At 41.5% G+C, this 19,700-nt stretch overlaps 1 protein-coding gene across 4 annotated transcripts in view; it reads left to right on the top strand.

The window, feature by feature from the left end:
* samd4a (sterile alpha motif domain containing 4A) overlaps positions 1 to 19,700 on the top strand; it is a 218,623-nt gene that overhangs the window by 147,637 nt on the left and 51,286 nt on the right. For all 4 annotated transcript variants that reach the window (XM_070879186.1, XM_070879185.1, XM_070879188.1 and 1 more), the window contains one exon: positions 9,903 to 10,012. In XM_070879186.1, the coding sequence (XP_070735287.1) occupies positions 9,903 to 10,012 (110 nt within the window). The remainder of the gene's footprint in view (positions 1 to 9,902; positions 10,013 to 19,700) is intronic.

Raw genomic sequence — 19,700 nt, 5'->3', positions numbered from 1 at the left:
AATCAATCCAGTCTCTCCTCATGTCAGACCAGCCATCCCGGGAATCAGTCTGATGAATCTTCGCTGCACTCCTTCAATAGCAAGAATGTCCTTCTCAGATTAGGAGACCAAAACTGTACCCAATATTCCAGGTGAGGCCTCACTAAGGCCCTGTACAACTGCAGTAAGACCTCCCTGCTCCTATACTCAAATCCCCTAGCTATGAAGGCCAACATACCATTTGCCGCTTTCACCACCTGCTGTACCTGCATGCCCACTTTCAGTGACTGATGAACCATGACACCCAGGTCTCGTTGCACCTCCCCTTTTCCTAATCTGCCGCCATTCAGATAATATTCTGCCTTCATGTTTTTGCCCCCAAAATGGATAACCTCACATTTATCCACATTATACTGCATCTGCCATGCATTTGCCCACTTACCTAACCTGTCCAATTCACCCTGCAGCCCCTTAGCGTTCTCCTCACAGCTCACACCGCCACCCAGTTTAGTGTCATCCGCAAACTTGGAAATATTGCACTCAATTCCTTCATCTAAATCGTTAATGTATATTGTAAAGAGCTGAGGTCCCAGCACTGAGCCCTGCGGCACTCCACTAGTCATCGCCTGCCATTCTGAAAAGGAACCGTTTATCCCGACTCTCTGCTTCCTGTCTGCCAACCAGTTCTCTATCCACGTCAGTACATTACCCCCAATACTATGCGCTTTGATTTTGCGCACCAATCTCTTGTGCGGGACCTTGTCAAAAGCCTTTTGAAAGTCCAAACACACCACATCCACTGGTTCTCCCTTGTCCACTCTACTAGTTATATCCTCAAAAAATTCCAGAAGATTTGTCAAGCATGATTTCCCTTTCATAAATCCATGTTGACTTGGACCAATCCTGTCACTGCTTTCCAAATGCGCTGTTATTTCATCTTTAATAATTGATTCCAACATTTTCCTCACTACCGATGTCAGGCTAACCGGTCTATAATTACCCGTTTTCTCTCTCCCTCCCTTTTTAAAAAGTGGTGTTACATTAGCTACCCTCCAGTCCATAGGAACTGATCCCGAGTCGATAAGACTGTTGGAAAATGATCACCAATGCATCCACTATTTCCAGGGCCACTTCCTTAAGTACTCTGGGATGTAGACTATCAGGCCCCGGGGATTTATCGACCTTCAATCCCATCAATTTCCTGTCTATTAAGGATATCCTTCAGTTGATATACTTGTAAATTTGAATGGACTACCATCTGAGATCCAAAATAATACTTCAGATTCTCGCTCCAAAGATGCAACATGGCAAATGCTAGATGATCAAGGTGATGAGCACAATCATCTGGTGAAGACCATAATGCTCAGTGACAATTGCTGTAATGAAGAGATATTTGTTCATACCATACTAATATCAGGGGTTCATTTTGAGAGAGCCTGGAAATTGCTGTTGATATTAGAGGGCAAAAGCTTAATGTGTTCATATGACATTCCTATTTTAAGAGGTTAACCTCTTCATTGAAATGAAGGACAACGGACTATCATATGAGTGCATGCACTTGTTTATTCCCTAATAATGCCAATAGTCATTTCTAAGTTCAAAAAAGGTACAGCAGTTTAGCAGGAAACAACTTGAATGAGCTTGTGTATGAGTATTTTGACTTCAATGCCTTGGAGAACAGAGCCAATAGATATCAACAAGGACGGATGATTCATGAGCGGGACTTGGTGTGGAATAGAATGTGGATGGCAGAGTTTCGGATGCGCGGGAGAATTTGGGGTGAAGCTCAGGAGACTGGAAAGGAGAGCTTGGAGAAATTGAGGCTGGAAGTCATAAAGGCTTGAATGAGGATTTCAGCAGCATTCAGGGTGAGGTTAAGTGATCTGGAGGTGGAAATAGGCATGTGTATATATAAAGTCTATGCTAAAATACATAAGGGTGCAGCTGTATTGCTTCATCCAGAATCTTGTATTCTGTTTTAAAAAAAAAAAAATTATTGAATAGGGATTCAGTTCCAATCTTGTGCTGATTGGACACTTCTGAGTTCCACCAGAAAATCAAATTGGCCTAAACCGGCAGACATTTTTCTGACATCAGGACCAGTTTGGAGTCTTGGCTAATCGATGGGTATATAGGCCCATTTCCAAACATATGCCGAATGTTTACATGCAGATTAGTATTTTTCCCATAATCACTTGTTAGGATGTCCTTGTGGGTGTCCTTCGGATGATACTTAGCAATTGGTCATTTTCTGTGCTCAAAGATTAAGTGTCAGCCATGGCTCAGTGGTAGCACTCTTGCCTCTGAGTTAGAAGGCTGTGGATTCAAGCCCCACTCCAGATACTTGAATGCAAAATCCAGGCAGACACTCCAATGCAGTACTGAGGAAGTACTGCACTGTCTGAGGCTCCATCTACCCTCAGGTGGGCATAAAATAGCTGGGGATTCTCTCAGATGTCTCATTCAATATTTATCCCGCAACCAAAATCACTTAAACAGACTTTTAGGTCACTATCGCATTTGTGTGACCTTGTGCGTAAATTGGCTGCTGTTTCCTACATTAAAATAGTGATAACATTTCAAAAGCATTTAATTGAATTTAAAATACTTTGAGACATCCTGAGGTTCTGAAAGGCGGTAGCGGTATATAAATGCAAGTCCTTCTTTCTTAAATTATAATGGTTTACCAAATCTTCTAAAATGAATCTAGCTTGTTTTAATATTATAAAGTTAGGGTTGCAACATTTTACATTGGTTAGCAGCTTTCTATTCATACAAAAATATTTTATGCTATCACATACAGAATATGTTCGATTCTGAAGGCTTTGCTTGGATACGCGCCTTTTTCTTTCCTGTTTTATGATTGACATTCAGTATCTTAACCAATATTCTTAGAAATATATTTTCCTCAATGCACTAATTTTGGTGAAAAAGTAGATACAGGTTCGACCTCCCAAATCTGGAGTTCCAGAATCCAGAATGTTCCAGAAACTCGACACCGTGCCGATCCGTGGCGGGGTCGTCTGGAAACCGTAAAATGTTCTGATATCCGGACTCCTCCCCCCCCCCCCCCCCCAGCCGCTCCCCAGCCTCAGCCTCAGCGAACCGACTTCGACCCGGCCCAACTTCGCCACGACTTCACCCACCCCGAGTTCGCGGGGCCTGACCTCGCCCCGGCCCCCTCCCTCCCCTTTACCTCGGCTGCCCGATCCCACCTACCTCGGGCCAGACAAGGAACTCCTCCACGGCAGTGGGGTCCCACCCAATCAGGGCCTGGGCGGTGGGCCCCGCCCTAACATGGTGGCGGCGAGGCCCCGCCCGAACAACTCCACGGCGGCGCAACCACACCCGGCGACTCGGAACAGCTCATCAACAAGCATCCACCCCCCCCCCCCCCCCCCCCCCCCCCCCGAAATCTGGAAATACCCGAACCTGGGCTCGGGTGTTTCCGGATTTGTGATGTCAGAGACGTTCCAAAATCCGGCAAAACGCAAAATCCGTAACGGCCTCGGCCCCGAGGGTTCCGGATTCGGGACACTGCACCTGTATAACATAAATTAGGGAATGCTCTCTCTTTTTTACCGCAATTAACACAAGAGGGCAATATATGCCCAGTTGTTAATGTTAGACATGAAGAATATGCCCATTATATCCAATGAAGGATTTGTAGCTTGTACCTAGAATACCATGACACTATTTTGAAGATTTGTTAAATTAGTGAATTCATAATGAAGTATTGTACATTTATGGGCAGCAAATGTAGATGTTGACACCTTCAGTGTACCTGAGCTCATATTGTTGGGACTGGACAGGAATTTGTTAGGTATTTTTGATTTGTACCCATGTCACAGCACTGAAATCACCTTGGTCAAAGTCACTTTAAAACATTCTATGACTGGTACATTATCTCTCCTCAACCTCTCTCCAATCTTCAATATACAGGCAACTCTCGATTATCCGTACATGGATCCAACGGGAAACCGTTGTAACGGGATTTAAAATTCTGTTGCTAACAAGTGAAAAGACAGCTCCAAATAATTTGGAAAAATCGCCTTCCAAACACTGCTCATTTGTATTTGCTCATTCTCTCTCTCTCTCTCTCTCTCTCTCTCTCTCTCTCTCTCTCTCTCTCTCTCTGTCTCTCTCTCTCTCTCTCTCTCTCTCTCTCTGTCACCGTAAAAATCACCACCCTCTGCCCTTGCTTTGTCGGTGTGTGTGTGCGCACTGCTGCAGCCGCTGTCTCTCGCGGCCGCCGCTGACGTTGGGAACGGGGGCAGGGCTGGCACTGGGTTCCAGGCACAGAACCTGTACATGCTGTTACTGTTTGTAGCTGATTGTATTGATTCATTAAAGTTTTAACTTTAAAATGTAGACTCACCCTAATGGAAAAATTGTTTACCCGGAATAGCCCAATCCCCGAGGGACCTGGATAATCGAGAGCTGCCTGTAGTTGACCACATATTCTCCTTCAACGAATCTCCTCTATTGTCCATGGGATTGCTCCCATTTGGTTCCACTCTTAACTGTTTGCTCATAGTCAGAGCATCTCCAGCAATGGTTTCTCTTTCCACACCTGCACGGTTGGTTCTGAAGTTCTCCAAGGATTCATCTTTGGCTCCTCCTCTTGTCTGAATGCTGCCCCATGGCGACATCATCTGCAGACATAGGGTCAGTTGCCAAATTGGTCCCTCAAAATCTCCTTCGGTCTCTTGTGCATCCTCTCTTTACCCCACCATTGGCAGCCATGCCTTCAACCACATAGGTCCTACTCTCTGGAATTGTTTCCCTCAACTCTGCACCTCCCTCGATCCTTGTAACTCTACACCCTCCTCTTCTCCTTTAAGACCCTACTTAAAACCCATCTCTTCGACCAAGATTTAGTGTTCGCGCCCCCTCCCCCCCCCCCCCCCCCCCCCATCTCTCCTCTGACTCAGCCTCTCTTCGTAAGGACTATATAAATGCAAGTTGCTGCTACTGTTCTCAATGGAAGTCTAACTCTAAACTCAAAAGCAAATTACTGTGGATGCTAGAAATCTGAAACAAAAGCAGAACATGCTGGAAATACTCAGCAGGTCATACAGCATCTGTGAAGGGAAATACCGAGTTAACTCCGGTCTGACGAAAGGTCATTGACCTAAAACGTTAAAATTGTTTCTCTTTGCACAGATGCTGCCTGACCTGCTGAGCATTTTCAGCATTTTCTGTTTTTATTTCTATCCCTAAACTTCTGTCTCCTGTCTCTCCTTTTTTTAAATCTTCTCAAATCCCACTTTTTTGCCAGGCCTTCAGTCACTCCTCTTCAACACCCTCCCCTGTCTCAGCCTTTTGTTTCTCTTATTGCTACTCTGTAAAGTTCCCTGGGACATTTTGTATGTTAAATGTGTTATGAGTGCAAATTGGTGGTAATGGCTGTCTGCCTAGAATCAATTTTACAAGGCAGGACAGAAGTATATCTTTTCACTGGTGACTTGTATAGTCTAAATTTAAAGGTAAACAAAGCTCTGGTTAGACCCCATTTAGAGTACTGTTTTCAGTTCTGGGCATCGTATCTCAGGAAGGACATATTGGCCTTGGTGCTGCATGGATTCACCAGAATGATACTGAGACGAAAAGTCAGACAAAAATGAGGACAAGTTGCATAAACTAGGCTTGTATTCCCTTGAGTATAGAAGATCCATGTGCTGATCTACTTGAGGTGTTGAAGAAGACTTTCTTCTGTTGGGGAGTTCAAAACAAGGGGGCATAATCTTATAATTGGAGCTCGGCCATTCAGGGATGATGTGTGGAAGTACTTCTTCACACAAAGGGTAGTAGACATCTGGAACTCTTCCCCAAAAACCTGTTGAGACTAGGTCAATTGAAAATTTCAAAACTGAGATTGATAGGTTTTTGTTAGGCAAGGGTATTGAGGGTTATGGAACCAAGGCTGGTATATGGAGTTGAGATACAGATCAGCCATGATCTGATTGAATGGCAGAACAGGCTGAGGGGATGAATGGTCGTCTCCTGTGAGTATGTTCCTAAGAGAGTAGGTGTAAATAAACTAAAATGCTGGCAATCTGGGAAAAAAAAATCTAACTGCTGAAAGTACACAACAGGCACAGCAGCATTTGTAAGGTGAAAAGGGCAGGTTAACGTTTCAGTTGTCAGCCCTTGTCACAACTGGGAATACAGTTGGTGTAGTTTTAAGTCCTAAAGTACAGCATACATGAGAAATGAGCTATTTGTAGAAGTGAACTCCTGCTGTTAATATTCACAAATATTGCTATTGATGGGACTTGGATCAAAGTCACAGTTTTATGTATGTATCTGTATATTAAGGGGAAATATTGTTCTTCCAAATTTGGTGTCTGGAGAGAGTCTTCAAGACAGACAAAAATGAAATTTGAAGCCAGACAAAAATTGCCTGCCTCGGCCAAAAAAAATCAATTTATTTTCTAAAAATATGAATGCAAGAGATGGAAACTTTGATTTTTTTTTTAAACTTCGAGATGTGTTGACTAATTAAAGTTAACTTGTTTAATTGTCAAACTGTTCTTAACATATAGAGAAAGTGTCCCCTCACTCATTTAATCGAGCAAGTTCTCTTTCAAGTTTGAGCAACCACAGAATGTGTTGGATTCTGTTGAACCTGTGCTGCTAAAATACAAAACCTACGCCGGTGTAATAGTATCGAAAAAATTAACCAAAACTAGTACAGGTTGAGCATCCAAAATCCGGAATGTTCCGGAATCCGGACTCCAGCCCGATTGGTGGCAGGGTCGTCTAGAATCCGTAAAATATTCCGGAATTCGGACCCGCCAACCCTGCTGATCTCGTGGTCCTGCCGCAGTCTGACCTCGAGGTCCTGCCGCAGTCTAACCTCTGGGGGGGCCCCCCCCACCATTCTTCGCCTCACCCCTGCCCGACCTCTGGCCTCGCCTCACCGCCCCTCGCCTTGCCGCTTCCCGACCTCAGGCCTCACCTCACTGCCCCTCGCCTCACCCCTGCCCGACCTCAGGCCTCACCTCACCGCCCCTCGCCTTGCCGCTGCCCGACCTTGGCCCTTGCCTCGCCGCCACTACCCTTGCCTCGAGCCTCACCTTGCCGCCACTGCCCTTGCCCCGAGGCCTCCTCGCCGGCCCGTCCGCCTGAACACCTACCTGGCGGCGGGGCCCCAGCCGATTACCTCATCACCTGGCGAACATCACCCGCGGCGAACACCAACCTCGCCCCCCCTCTCCCCTTCTGACATTCTGACACCTGGGCTCGGGTGTTTCCAGATTCGTGACGTCAGAAAAACTTTCCAAAATCTGGCAAAATGCAAAATCCGGAACGGCCTCAGTCCCAAGGGTTCCAGATTCGGAGCGCTGCGCCTATATCACACAAGATACTGTACCGTTATCAAACAATATTTTAAAATTGGGAACTTGGCAACTCTCCCTCACCTCTCCACTCTGACGTTTGCAGGCATGTTCTAGGGATGGACAAGTAGAACTGAATGCTATAGAAACAGTTCATTTTGCAGATGTGAGTTTGCGGCAAAGACTGCACTTTGTATTTACAGATTCAGTACAGTACGCTGCACACAGCCCTCTGTGCATTTTGAAGGAGCATCTGAGTTTCAGATTTGCTTTTGTCATAAATTCAGCTGTTCTCAAACTGCTGCTTAGTGCTTTTGCCAATGTCTACCAAGATTTATGTTCAGATAGCATCAATCTAAATTAGAAGCTGTGCCACTATCGGTGAGCTCAATAACATTTACAGTCATATTATAACTAAGGTGTTTTAAAATGTGAAAATGACATTTTTAACATTAACTAGTAGAATATTAATTTTGCTGCACAAGTAATAAACATCCAATTGTGCTTGTCACAATATTGTGATGCATCGATAATTCCAAATTTGTAATTTCCCATCTGCAAAGTTCATTTGGGGCAGAGAATGAGGCAAGAAAAATTCTTGCGTCGTAAGTTACTCTTACAAGCTTCCTACCAATTGACCCAAGTCACAAGCCATAGTAGCAAATTGCCTGCCCAACCAAGGATTTCGGGGACTGATGTTCAGGTACAACGTCCCGAGGCCGTGCCGGTTTTCGGGTTATTTCGGAGAAGAAAATCTGACCTCCCGAATCCGGCAATCTCGTGGCAGAGGCCGTGCCGGTTTTCGTATTTTTCCGGATTTCGGGTCAGGTATTAAAACAGCGTGTGATTTGGGTTGGGTCGAGGGGAGCACGTGAGTCGGGGTCGAGGGTCATTCGGCAAGGCTCGGACCGATTTGATGTCCATCTGTAATGCGTTTTTCAAAAAAAAATGTCCCGTTTTTGTACGATTCTGGTTTCTGGAATTCTGGATTCGGGACGTTGTACCTATAAAACGCAAGATGTACAGGAAAAGTATTTGTTCCTGGTTTCTGCAATCAAACTGTTTCAAATTTCATCCATATACTAATTACAAGTGCAACTATAGTTTACTCCTGTTTACATGTAAAAATATTCAAATTATCCATTAATTCATATCCAGCAATTTAAATAAAATGGAACAGGAGGTGTTTTGAATAAATCAATTTTGAAAAAAGAGTAGACTGAATAGCCCAATGCTTTTCCAAAACCACAAAGTGACATTCTCAAAAAGGAGATTGACAAATTTGACAATATCCTGATTATTGTAGCTTAAAACAAGAAGATAATTTCAGATCATCTTCAAAAGTGGATTAGCCTCTCTGTCCTGTCAGTTAGCTTGGAATACATATTACCACATTGGATCTGATGTCTGTAATGGTACAGTTCAGAGATTTTACCACTCATTTACAATAGTTTAAAATTAAGAGGTTTGCATTTTATAGTTGGTTTCCATTTGCAAATAAAGTTTAGGCTCACAGAATTTAAATTGTGCATGCAGGTTTACTGAATGGTATGGGTTTCTCTGGGTAGCTAATTTTTGGGGGGTTCGTTTTCATTGGTTCATTGCCAATATTTGCTTTTTTAAAAAAAAAGCTGTAAAATCTAATTTTGATCTGTTTGCCTGCAAGAGCCACTTGGTACCTTAGTAAAGCCTTAAGAGAACAGTCTGGTGTGATCACTGGCTAACGCTGCCTGTGTTGCTGTATGCACCAATTGCAGGAAGTGTGTTTGTAATGCGGTGAGATGTGAGTGTTCTCTTGCCTCTTGAACCCTACACATGGAGCATCAGTGTATGGTGTTTCATTTGGCTTGGCCAAGAACTGACGCAGTTCACTTTTAATAGTGGCAGGCAGGTCTGAGTGAAGTGGGGTCCTGAGATTCAAATGTGTGACCATGTGATTAGGAGGTATATGTTCTACTGGGCTGTACTCCAGATTTAATGGTCTATTTAGTCTAGAAATATGAATAATTAAATCATCAATACGTGGAGAAAATATTCTCCTGCCTTTAATAAACTTGCATTGTTACTCTATTCAAGAATATTTGTGTTCTGTGAATGGAGTTTAAAACATTTTTTTTATTTCAGTAATTCAGCATTTGTATGTTGTGAAGTGTGGTATGAAATGTATACATATTAATTGTACAGAGTGAAAGGCTGTTCAAAGTTTTATTTTCCCTGAGAAGAGATTGGAACATACTATGCAAAAGTACACCAAAACTGTGCTAAATTTAGAAAGTGTTTGGCATAGCAGATGAGTTGGGTCAGCTCAACTGATATTGGTTCTGCATTTATGCAGCTGGTCTGGACAATCTGCTGATGATTCAGAGGTAATTTAGCCAGTGACATAGTACGCAAAGTGGATTTGGTGGCCCTAATACTTAAATGTTGTGAACAAGGTCATAGTGACTACTTTATAATTGAAATTTCTTAACATATTATAAGATTGGAAAACTAGTATTAATAAAAATAAGTACAGTACATTGTTACTGAAAAATATAGATGTTACACTCTAGTAAAGCTGTTAACATTTTTTAATTACAGATGTTCCAGCTTGGCTAAAAAGTTTGCGTCTGCATAAGTATGCAGCTCTATTCTCCCAGCTAACATATGAAGAAATGATGGCACTTACAGAAGTACAGCTAGAAGCACAGGTATGTTATTAACTCCTGGGCAGTTCTAAAATGTTAATTTTGTAATTTATATATTGAGCTTGATGATGGAAATTTTGACTTTTAGATAAGTTCCACACTTTTCCCATCTTTCCTCATTTATGTGTGTGTATGAATTATATCCTCGCTGTTTAATGAGAAAAAAAATCACCCTTTTAATAGTTCTGCGTCCTTTATTCAATCAGTTGCGGCCGCATGTGTTTATATTTTTATTATCGCCGTTAATGATTTCTGGACGTTCCAAAGCGCTTCACAGCCAATGAAGTGCTTTTGAAGTGTAGTCACTGTTCCAATATAGGGAAACATAATAGCCAATTTACACACAGCAAGGCTCCACAAACAGCAACGAGAAAAAAAATTACCAAGTAATTTGTTTGGAACGACTTTGGTTGCGAGATTAATATTTGCCAGGACACTTGGAGAGCTCACTTGCTGTTCAAATAGTGCCATGGAATTTTTTACGTCAATCTCCGGGATGAAGACTCTGTTTAACGTCTCATCTGCAAGTCTCCCTCAGTACTGTGCTATGTATCATGCCAGATTTTGTCCTTAAGTCTCTGGAGCAGGACTTGAATCCATAACCTTCTGACTGACAGGTGAGAGTGCTACCACTGACATCAAGAAAATATTTGACTTGACATAATTAGTTTTCTTGTAGTCTTAGTACTATGGAAGTATTCAAGCTGGCTTGCTTTCCAGTTGTATAGTTTTTCTAGTAATGAATATCCAATCAAGGGTCAGTTTGTCCCGCTTTTGCCTTTTGTCAAAGTCATGGGTTCATGGCAGGTTTCAGGACTTGAGCACATAATCTAAATTTACACTGCAGTGCGATATTGAGGGAGTGCTGTTTGTTTTCAGTGATGCCTTTCAGGTAAGATGTTTAACTAGCACCTTGTCTATACTGATGGTTCAGGTGGATGTTGAAGATTCCATGGCACTATTTAAAGAATAACTGAGTTCTCCTGGTATTATGGCCAACATTTCCCTCATAACCAATACCACCAACAAAAGATTGTTTTGAATCATTTCTGTTTGTGCATGCTGCTGTGTGGAAAAGGTGCTATTTGTCTACATAACACTTTTTTTTAGATAAAGTCAAAATATGGCTATAAAGAAGAGAGTCTATTTTTGTTTTTAGTCAAGCCATGAAGTTTGACCTTCCTCAATCTTTTCTCCAGTTACATCTTTGTCTCTGCCTGATGCTATCTTCCTCATTCAGAATCATTGGTTCCTAGGAAGGTGTCAGAGCATTTAAGAGTTTTTTTTCCCTTTTGAAGTATACAAGTGCATTTTCATCTCCGAATATAAAGACGTTTCCCTTTAGGGTTCTACTTCACAGCCTCTGAGAACTGGAGGTTTCCAACCGATACTTGGCCTGAAGGTCAACTGCATCTAAAAGGAAAGGTTTGAGGTGTTAATCAAACTATATATTAATCAAACTGTGTTGAAGAGTACGCCAAGCGTCTGCAGACCTCTAATCAATCCATATTGGGATAAGATTATCAAATGAAAAATACTTAATCCTCATTGTGGTTTCCTTACAATGATTTCACCAGCATGCATCTTGAATCCTCCCAAGTCTCATCAGGAGCCAATAATACTATTTGCAGATCCTATTTATGACAGTAACTAACTTCTAAATGGATGCCAAACATTTCAGCTGAGATGTTTAACTAGCACCTAAACCACTTTGCACAGTTGTCCCAAATCTTTCTTTGTTTTCCCAGGAAATTGAAATGAACCAGAAAGCAGCTGTCACCTTAAACTGATGGACTAAGCAAATGTGTTATGTAGACTCTCACTGCAAGCTCCACAGCCATCTAATCTATCTGTGGTGACTGCTTCCCTTTACAACTGAGGCACCTACGTGCAGGCAAATTGGGCTTGAGCTCCGGGTAATTTGTATTTTCAGTAAATAAAGCTGGCCAACAATGCTACTGCTGTAAGGTGTGTAGACAAGCAAGGAATGACTTATTCTTCCTCAATATCTGGATGCAATGTGCATTTGGCTTTGATACCAGTACATGACTACACTATTTGTTGAACATTTGCAAATGTGTAGAATATGGTAGGTAAACCAGAGTGTGAGTCCACCTCAAGACAATCAAGATGGTTCTTAAAAGATGGGATACCCAGAGATTTCATGGCAACAGTTTAGATTAAACTGTTGAGATTTCACTGCAGGAATACAGATATTCTTGTGGTTACCCCAAATAGATTTTCAGTCTCCTCAGTAACATTTTGGTATGCATTCTTTTATTTTCACTGTTCATTGTAAGGATCATCCTTACAATCTGTTTAGAGGGAATAATGGTAGTTACTTCACTGACGAAGGACCACTTAGTTCTTTGATCTACTTGGGCTGACCATTTGTCTGCTTACAGTATTTATGGGGCAACATCTCCCCTTACAGCCTCTGTTTGGCAGCTGGGTTTTTGAGAGAACCATTGTTAATGCAAGATTTTCTTCTTGGTAGTGGAATTGAGAAAATTCAGAAATATTTACAATGCTAAATTGAAACATTGCCTTAATATCTGGATAATTCCTGCAATATTGGGGGTAACCTGTTCTTTATTTCAGATTTTGTCTTTGGATTTGTCATCAATATCAATGCACAGGACAGCCTTGCAGCTTACAGCACTCTGGGGGTGCATGATGGGTGAAAATCTATTGGTGGTTTCTGGGTATAGTGAGAGGCAATGAAAAATTAAGCCAATTGGGATCTGAACTTTGTCTTTCTCTGTCTCATGTCTGGCCTATTTCAATCCATAACTTAATGTAATCTTAGCATCCTCACTTCAAAAACTTTTGCATGTTTCTTGCTCTTATTGTGCACAAAGTCACCATTATGCTTTGGTTGACCCATCCAGTTGTGTTTGAATGTTTTAGGATTGGCCTGTTCCAAGTACTAATATTTGCTTCAAGTTGTTTTGGAATTTTCTTTTCCTTTTATAGCATTAGTGCCCCTAATATTTGCCACTGGTTTCTGTTTAGAGAAGAGGTTCCCAGACTCCCTCTTTAGAGAGTCAACTCCTTTGCTTGCTTCCCTTTCTAATAGTATTTTTGCATAGAAGAAGAGGATTTTATTTCTCACTTAACAACATATTGTTTAGGACAGAAAGCTGCATTAGTGATGCTGTGCCAGCACTATACTACTGAACACTTTATATACAAAAAAGCTTGATGATTTACCTTCGTCTCCATGAGTAGATGAACCGGTTTGCAGCTAGTGCGCAAATTGTGGAATCTCTGTTTGATTTCGGAGTGTTTCAATTGCAAGTACAATCAAGCGGCTTCTATATTTGTGTCTGATGTAACTAAGTGAAGAAAAATGAACTTCACACAAGATACGTTGAGGTGAAGTGGACAAGTATTTTGACGGCTCTTTCAAGAACTAATCAAGAAGCATGTCTTGAAAATGATCTCTCCGCAGTCACCAGCAACTTTGATCAAATTCTCTTTTAGACTTGTGACAATCTTGGCCTTTACCACAAAGTCCTCTGAAAACAGATTTTAAACTCTGACAAAATCCTGCAATTCATTAGCCTATCTTTTGGGAGAGGAAAATGCTGAATTTTGTGCAAAGCTGAGATGAATGCTCCAGAATTGCATCTTTATCTTCCAGGGCTGACATTTCACAGTCCACAGTGAAGATGATGATATCTGATACATAGTTACATTGTCTTACAGGACCTAGCTAAAGATTTTCTCAAGGCTCTATACTTTTTCTTACCTTGCAAAAAAAGTTGGAAGTTTTTTGAGCTTTTCAAATATGTCCACCAAATAGCCCAGTAAAATCTTACCAGCCAGCTAAGCTTTTGCAATTTTATTTTCTACTACTTTGCTCTAGTTTGCACACATACTTCAATAAGCACCCATCCAGAAGTGTCTCCCCATTATCTTGTGTCCTGTTTTAAACATTTCTCTCCAGAATTTTTCAATTGCATTTTAACCTCATGGTCACATATTACTGTGAAGGATTGTAGAAATCGATGAAATTAGAATTAATCTCGGTAAGATTATCTTCAGTAGAAAGTTTCCTGCGCTCTGACGCTTCTTAGTTTTCAGCTCTGTTCCATGACAATACTTTAAACTATCTAAGATTTTGTGAGTTATTTGGCAGAACAGACTACATTTTAATTGACACTGTGAAAGGGAACTATTAACCAGATAAAATGATTAAAATCAGCACTGATGTCACATCAAGGTTGCAAAAGAAAATAATTTAAAAGTTGCATACCTGAGAGGAACATGCAAATGAAAGAAAATAACAGCACAAAAAGAGGACAAGCTTGAAAAAGTAGAAGGAAAATCTGGAATGTAAAAGAAAACTGAAATAAAAGTGAAGACTATCAATCAGTCACAGGAAATTGCAGGCTTGACTTATCATATTGTAGATGTATTTATGAGGAAGCTAGATAAATACATGAGGGAGAAAGGAATAGAAGGATATGCTGATAGGGTGAGATGAAGGTTGTGAGCAGGCTCGTGTGATGCATAAATACTGACATAGACTAGTTGGGCCAAATGGCCTGTTTGTGTTGTTAATTCTATGTAATGTAATATTAGATCACCATGCACTTTGTGTTTTGGAACTTGGGTGTTGCAGACGTGGAACAATTAATTTGAATCTTCCACAGTTCTTGAAATCTTAGCAACAATTGTATCAAAAAAGGACTCTCCATCGGGTTCCCACATCAAAATCAAGCAGTTAACATGATTAGCATTTAAGATCATTTTGTTAAACATTTTCAAAGTGATGGGAAAGAACAAAGATATTAATGATAATTGAATTTACTTATTAAAAAGAGAAAAAGCATTTACTTATAATGAAGTTTTAAAATTAATATGATGATGAGATGTCAGCCTAGACTTTATTAAGGCATTATTTTAACAACAGCGTAAACTACCAACATTAAAATAATACTAATGAGAAAATCCAGGCTGTTTAAATGCACCAATATAAATTCTTCAGTTTACATTTAATAACCTGTCACTTTGTAAAAAAAAAAAATTAATTGTTTTCCTTCAAAAAATACCATAGCTCTTTGTACACAATCATAGCTATTATTCAACTGTTACGGTTTTGAGTGCCTTTCAGAGTAACAACTAAAATCTGGTCTGTCGTGCCAAATAACTCCGACAAATAGAAAAATTATTTTAAGATATTGGTCCAGAATTTACTCAAGAGTATGCCATCACACTTCCTTTGAAATGGGCCACAAGTTTGAGATTTCCACATGCGCTAAATCCTGAACTTGCGTTCTGTCAATGTACGTGTTGACAGATCATTCTCACAGCCAAAGAAAAAACAATTGCAGACATAGAATTGGGCAATTTGCCCACCAACTGCCCAATTGCGTACGAAAATGTTACAGTTGATGCAAACCGGCGCAGGGCTGGTTTGCATCAGTGCAAGGGGATATCTCAGGAATGTTTTAACCCTTTTCATCTCAAAAATTGGATAGTTTCATTGTATCAAATGAGTTTTTATTTCTGCAAAGATTGGAGTTTTAATGCTGTCAGTAATTATCAGCAAAATTAAATTTTTACTAACCGAACTAAGATGTAGTGAAGTTGGTGGAATGAAGCTAATTAGGAATTAAATTCCTATCCTGTAAATTGTAATTAAATCTGATTACGGGATTCCCTTCTGAAATGATGTAAAATCTAATTCTGTTTCCTGATTGGAGGACCAGGCCCATGTGATCCCAGGTACGCTTCCTCACAGGCTCCATCCTTGGGATCCGTGGGCCATCACTCTGCCCTCCAGCACGCAGCGTAAGAGCTCAAGTTTACGTAGGAGGGCTGCCATCAAGTAAGTGCGTATTCTTTTCACAAGTCCATGGCGTACTCCGGAGGATTTTGTGATGTGCCATATCCCAGTTTATTTTATTTGCACATAATTGTGTATACATGCACACCAGAGATGGACCTTCTGCCCTACAATAACAACTTGCATTTATACAGCGTCTTTAACTTGGTAAAACATCTCTCAGCACTTCACAGGAGCGTTATAAAATAAAATTTGATACCAAGCCACATAGAGATATAAGGTTAGGTGATCAAAAGCTTGGTCAAAGAGATAGGTTTTAAGGAGTGACTTGAAGGAGGAGAGAGGCTGAGAAATTTAGGGAGAGAATTCCAGAGCTTAAGGCCTAGGCAGTTGAAGGAACGGTCACCAATGGTGGAGCAAAGGAAATTGGGGTTGCACAAAAGGCCAGAATTGCAGGAGCGCAGAGATCTCGGAAGGTTGTAAAGCTGGCAGAGGTTAGAGATAGTGAGGTACTACTCCAGGGGATGATCATTTTAGTTTGAAGTCTGTTATAACTAATATTATATTGTAACCTTGTAGTCTATTAGTAGTGTTGCAGGCTTCCTTAATTAAGGGACTTTCCTTATATTTTAACTGGAGAATTTTTAAATTTAAAATTTGGCGTTTTTTAAAACTTCAATTAAAACCTGAAGCACTAAGACTTTCAGTGCCAGAGAGGTCGATTGGCAATAATTACCACTTATCACATAGTTAAAAGGGTACTTAAACTGGAACAGACTTAACTTTCTGTGGCAAGTTTAGATTGTATCTGCCGTGCAATATAGCAACTTCATGCCATTCAGTGCATTTCAGTGGTGAGGCAGTCAGTGAGAGCTTTGCGAAAATAGCATAACGGCAGAGTAGCGCAACTCACAGCAACTTTTGGCCAATTGAGTTTAACCACGCATCTGCCCCTTGCCTGAAGTTGTACCATTTGCACATAAATAACAACGAGTGTTATTAGCCTCACTGTTATTTTGACGGGAAAATCGAGGTCATTTTATTTTGAAAATGAACATAATCTTGTTACAGTAGATCATTGCTTTTGAATTTGAAAATTAGAGTAGCACATCATCTCCTTCATAACAGTTATGACTTACGCATATGTGAATAACTATCAACAGGACCTAGAAATCTTTTGAAGTCATTTGAAGACTTAGCTGGTTAACTTTTTCAGAGCCATTCTGCACTGTTGTCCTCAAATTCAGTCTACTCAACCACAGGCATTAAAATAAATAAACCACGTTCACCATGTTTTCAAACATTTTCTGGGGACAGATAATCAAGGCCCATTTCCAATAAAGTTGTTGAGGCCATTTTTGTTTTTTTCTTAAGACCTCTCATTTTACCCCTTCTTTTGAAATTTATAAGATTCTGAGGGCGCTTGACATAGAAACATAGAAATTTACAGCGCAGAAGGAGGCCATTTTGGCCCATCGTGTCCGCGCCGGCCGGCAGAGCCACACGGCCCTTAGTCAGCAGCCCTAAAGGTGACATATAAACTGATGAACAATGATGGAAAGGTAACGAGCATCCAGCCCAACCAGTTCGCTCCACCACAACTGCGACACCCCTTATACTGAAACATTCTACTCTCTACCCCAACTGGAGCCATGTGATAGAAACATAGAAACATAGATAATAGGTGCAGGAGCAGGCCATTCGGCCCTTCGAGCCTGCACCGCCATTCAATGAGTTCATGGCTGAACATGCAACTTCAGTACCCCATTCCTGCTTTCTTGCCATACCCCTTGATCCCCCTAGTAGTAAGGACTTCATCTAACTCCCTTTTGAATATATTTAGTGAATTGGCCTCAACAACTTTCTGTGGTAGAGAATTCCACAGGTTCACCACTCTCTCTGGGTGAAGAAGTTTCTCCTCATCTCGGTCCTAAATGGCTTACCCCTTATCCTTAGACTGTGACCCCTGGTTCTGGACTTCCCCAACATTGGGAACATTCTTCCTGCATCTAACTTGTCTAAACCCATCAGAATTTTAAACGTTTCTCTGAGATCCCCTCTCATTCATCTGAACTCCAGTGAATACAAGCCCAGTTGATCCAGTCTTTCTTATATGTCAGTCCCGCCATCCCAGGAATCAGACTGGTGAACCTTCGCTGCACTCCCTCAATAGCAAGAATGTCCTTCCTCAAGTTAGGAGACCAAAACTGTACACAATACTCCAGGTGTGGCCTCACCAAGGCCCTGTACACCTGGAGTAACACCTCCCTGCCCCTGTACTCAAATCCCCTTGCTATGAAGGCCAACATGCCATTTGCTTTCTTAACCGCCTGCTGTACCTGCATGCCAACCTTCAATGACTGATGTACCATGACACTCAGGTCTCGTTGCACCTCCCCTTTTCCTAATCTGTCACCATTCAGATAATAATCTGTCTCTCTGTTTTTACCACCAAAGTGGATAACCTCACATTTATCCACATTATACTTCATCTGCCATGCATTTGCCCACTCACCTAACCTATCCAAGTCACTCTGCAGCCTCATAGCATCCTCCTCGCAGCTCATACTGCCACCCAACTTAGTGTCTTCCGCAAATTTGGAGATACTACATTTAATCCCCTCGTCTAAATCATTAATGTACAATGTAAACCGCTGGAGTCCAGCACAGAACCTTGCGGTACCCTACTAGTCACTGCCTGCCATTCTGAAAAGTACCCATTTACTCCTACTCTTTGCTTCCTGTCTGCCAACCAGTTCTCAATCCACGTCAGCACACTACCCCCAATCCCATGTGCTTTAACTTTGCACATTAATCTCTTGTGTGGTACCTTGTCGAAAGCCTTCTGAAGGTCCAAATATACCACATCAACTGGTTCTCCCTTGTCCACTCTACTGGAATCATCCTCAAAAAACTCCAGAAGATGTGTCGAGCATGATTTCCCTTTCACAAATCCATGCTGACTTGGACCTATCATGTCACCTCTTTCCAAATGCGCTGCTATGACATCCTTAATAATTGATTCCATCATTTTACCCACGACCGATGTCGGGCTGACCGGTCTATAATTCCCTGTTTTCTCTCCTTTTTTTAAAAAGTAGGGTTACATTGGCTACCCTCCACACCATGGGAACTGATCCAGAGTCTATGGAATGTTGGAAAATGACTGTCAATGCATCCGCTATTTTCAAGGCCACCTCCTCAAGTACTCTGGGATGCAGTCCATCAGGCCCTGGGGATTTATCGGCCTTCAATCCCATCAATTTCCCCAACACAATTTCCCGACTAATAAGGATTTCCCTCGGTTCCTCCTTCTTACTAGACCCTCTGACCCCTTTTATATCTGGAAGGTTGTTTGTGTCCTCCTTAGTGAATACCGAACCAAAGTACTTGTTCAATTGGTCTGCCATTTCTATGTTCCCCGTTATGACTTCCCCTGATTCTGACTGCAGGGGACCTACGTTTGTCTTTACTAACCTTTTTCTCTTTACATATCTATAGAAGCTTTTGCAGTCCGTCTTAATGTTCCCTGCAAGCTTCCTCTCGTACTCTATTTTCCCTGCCTTAATCAAACCCTTTGTCCTCCTCTGCTGAGTTCTAAATTTCTCCCAGTCCCTGGGTTCGCTGCTATTTCTGGCCAATTTGTATGCCACTTCCTTGGCTTTAATACTATCCCTGATTTCCCTTGATAGCCACGGTTGTGCCACCTTCCCTTTTTTATTTATACGCCAGACAGGGATGTACAATTGTTGTAGTTCATCCATGCGGTCTCTAAATGTCTGCCATTGCCCATCCACAGTCAACCCCTTAAGTATCATTCGCCAATCTATCCTAACCAATTCACGCCTCATACCTTCAAAGTTACCCTTCTTTAAGTTCTGGACCATGGTCTCT

This window comes from Pristiophorus japonicus, chromosome 4 (genome assembly GCF_044704955.1).
Source record: "Pristiophorus japonicus isolate sPriJap1 chromosome 4, sPriJap1.hap1, whole genome shotgun sequence".
Lineage (NCBI taxonomy): Eukaryota > Metazoa > Chordata > Chondrichthyes > Pristiophoridae > Pristiophorus > Pristiophorus japonicus.
The sequence above is the reverse complement of the archived record's forward strand: the minus strand, read 5'-3'. Positions and strand labels throughout refer to the sequence as shown.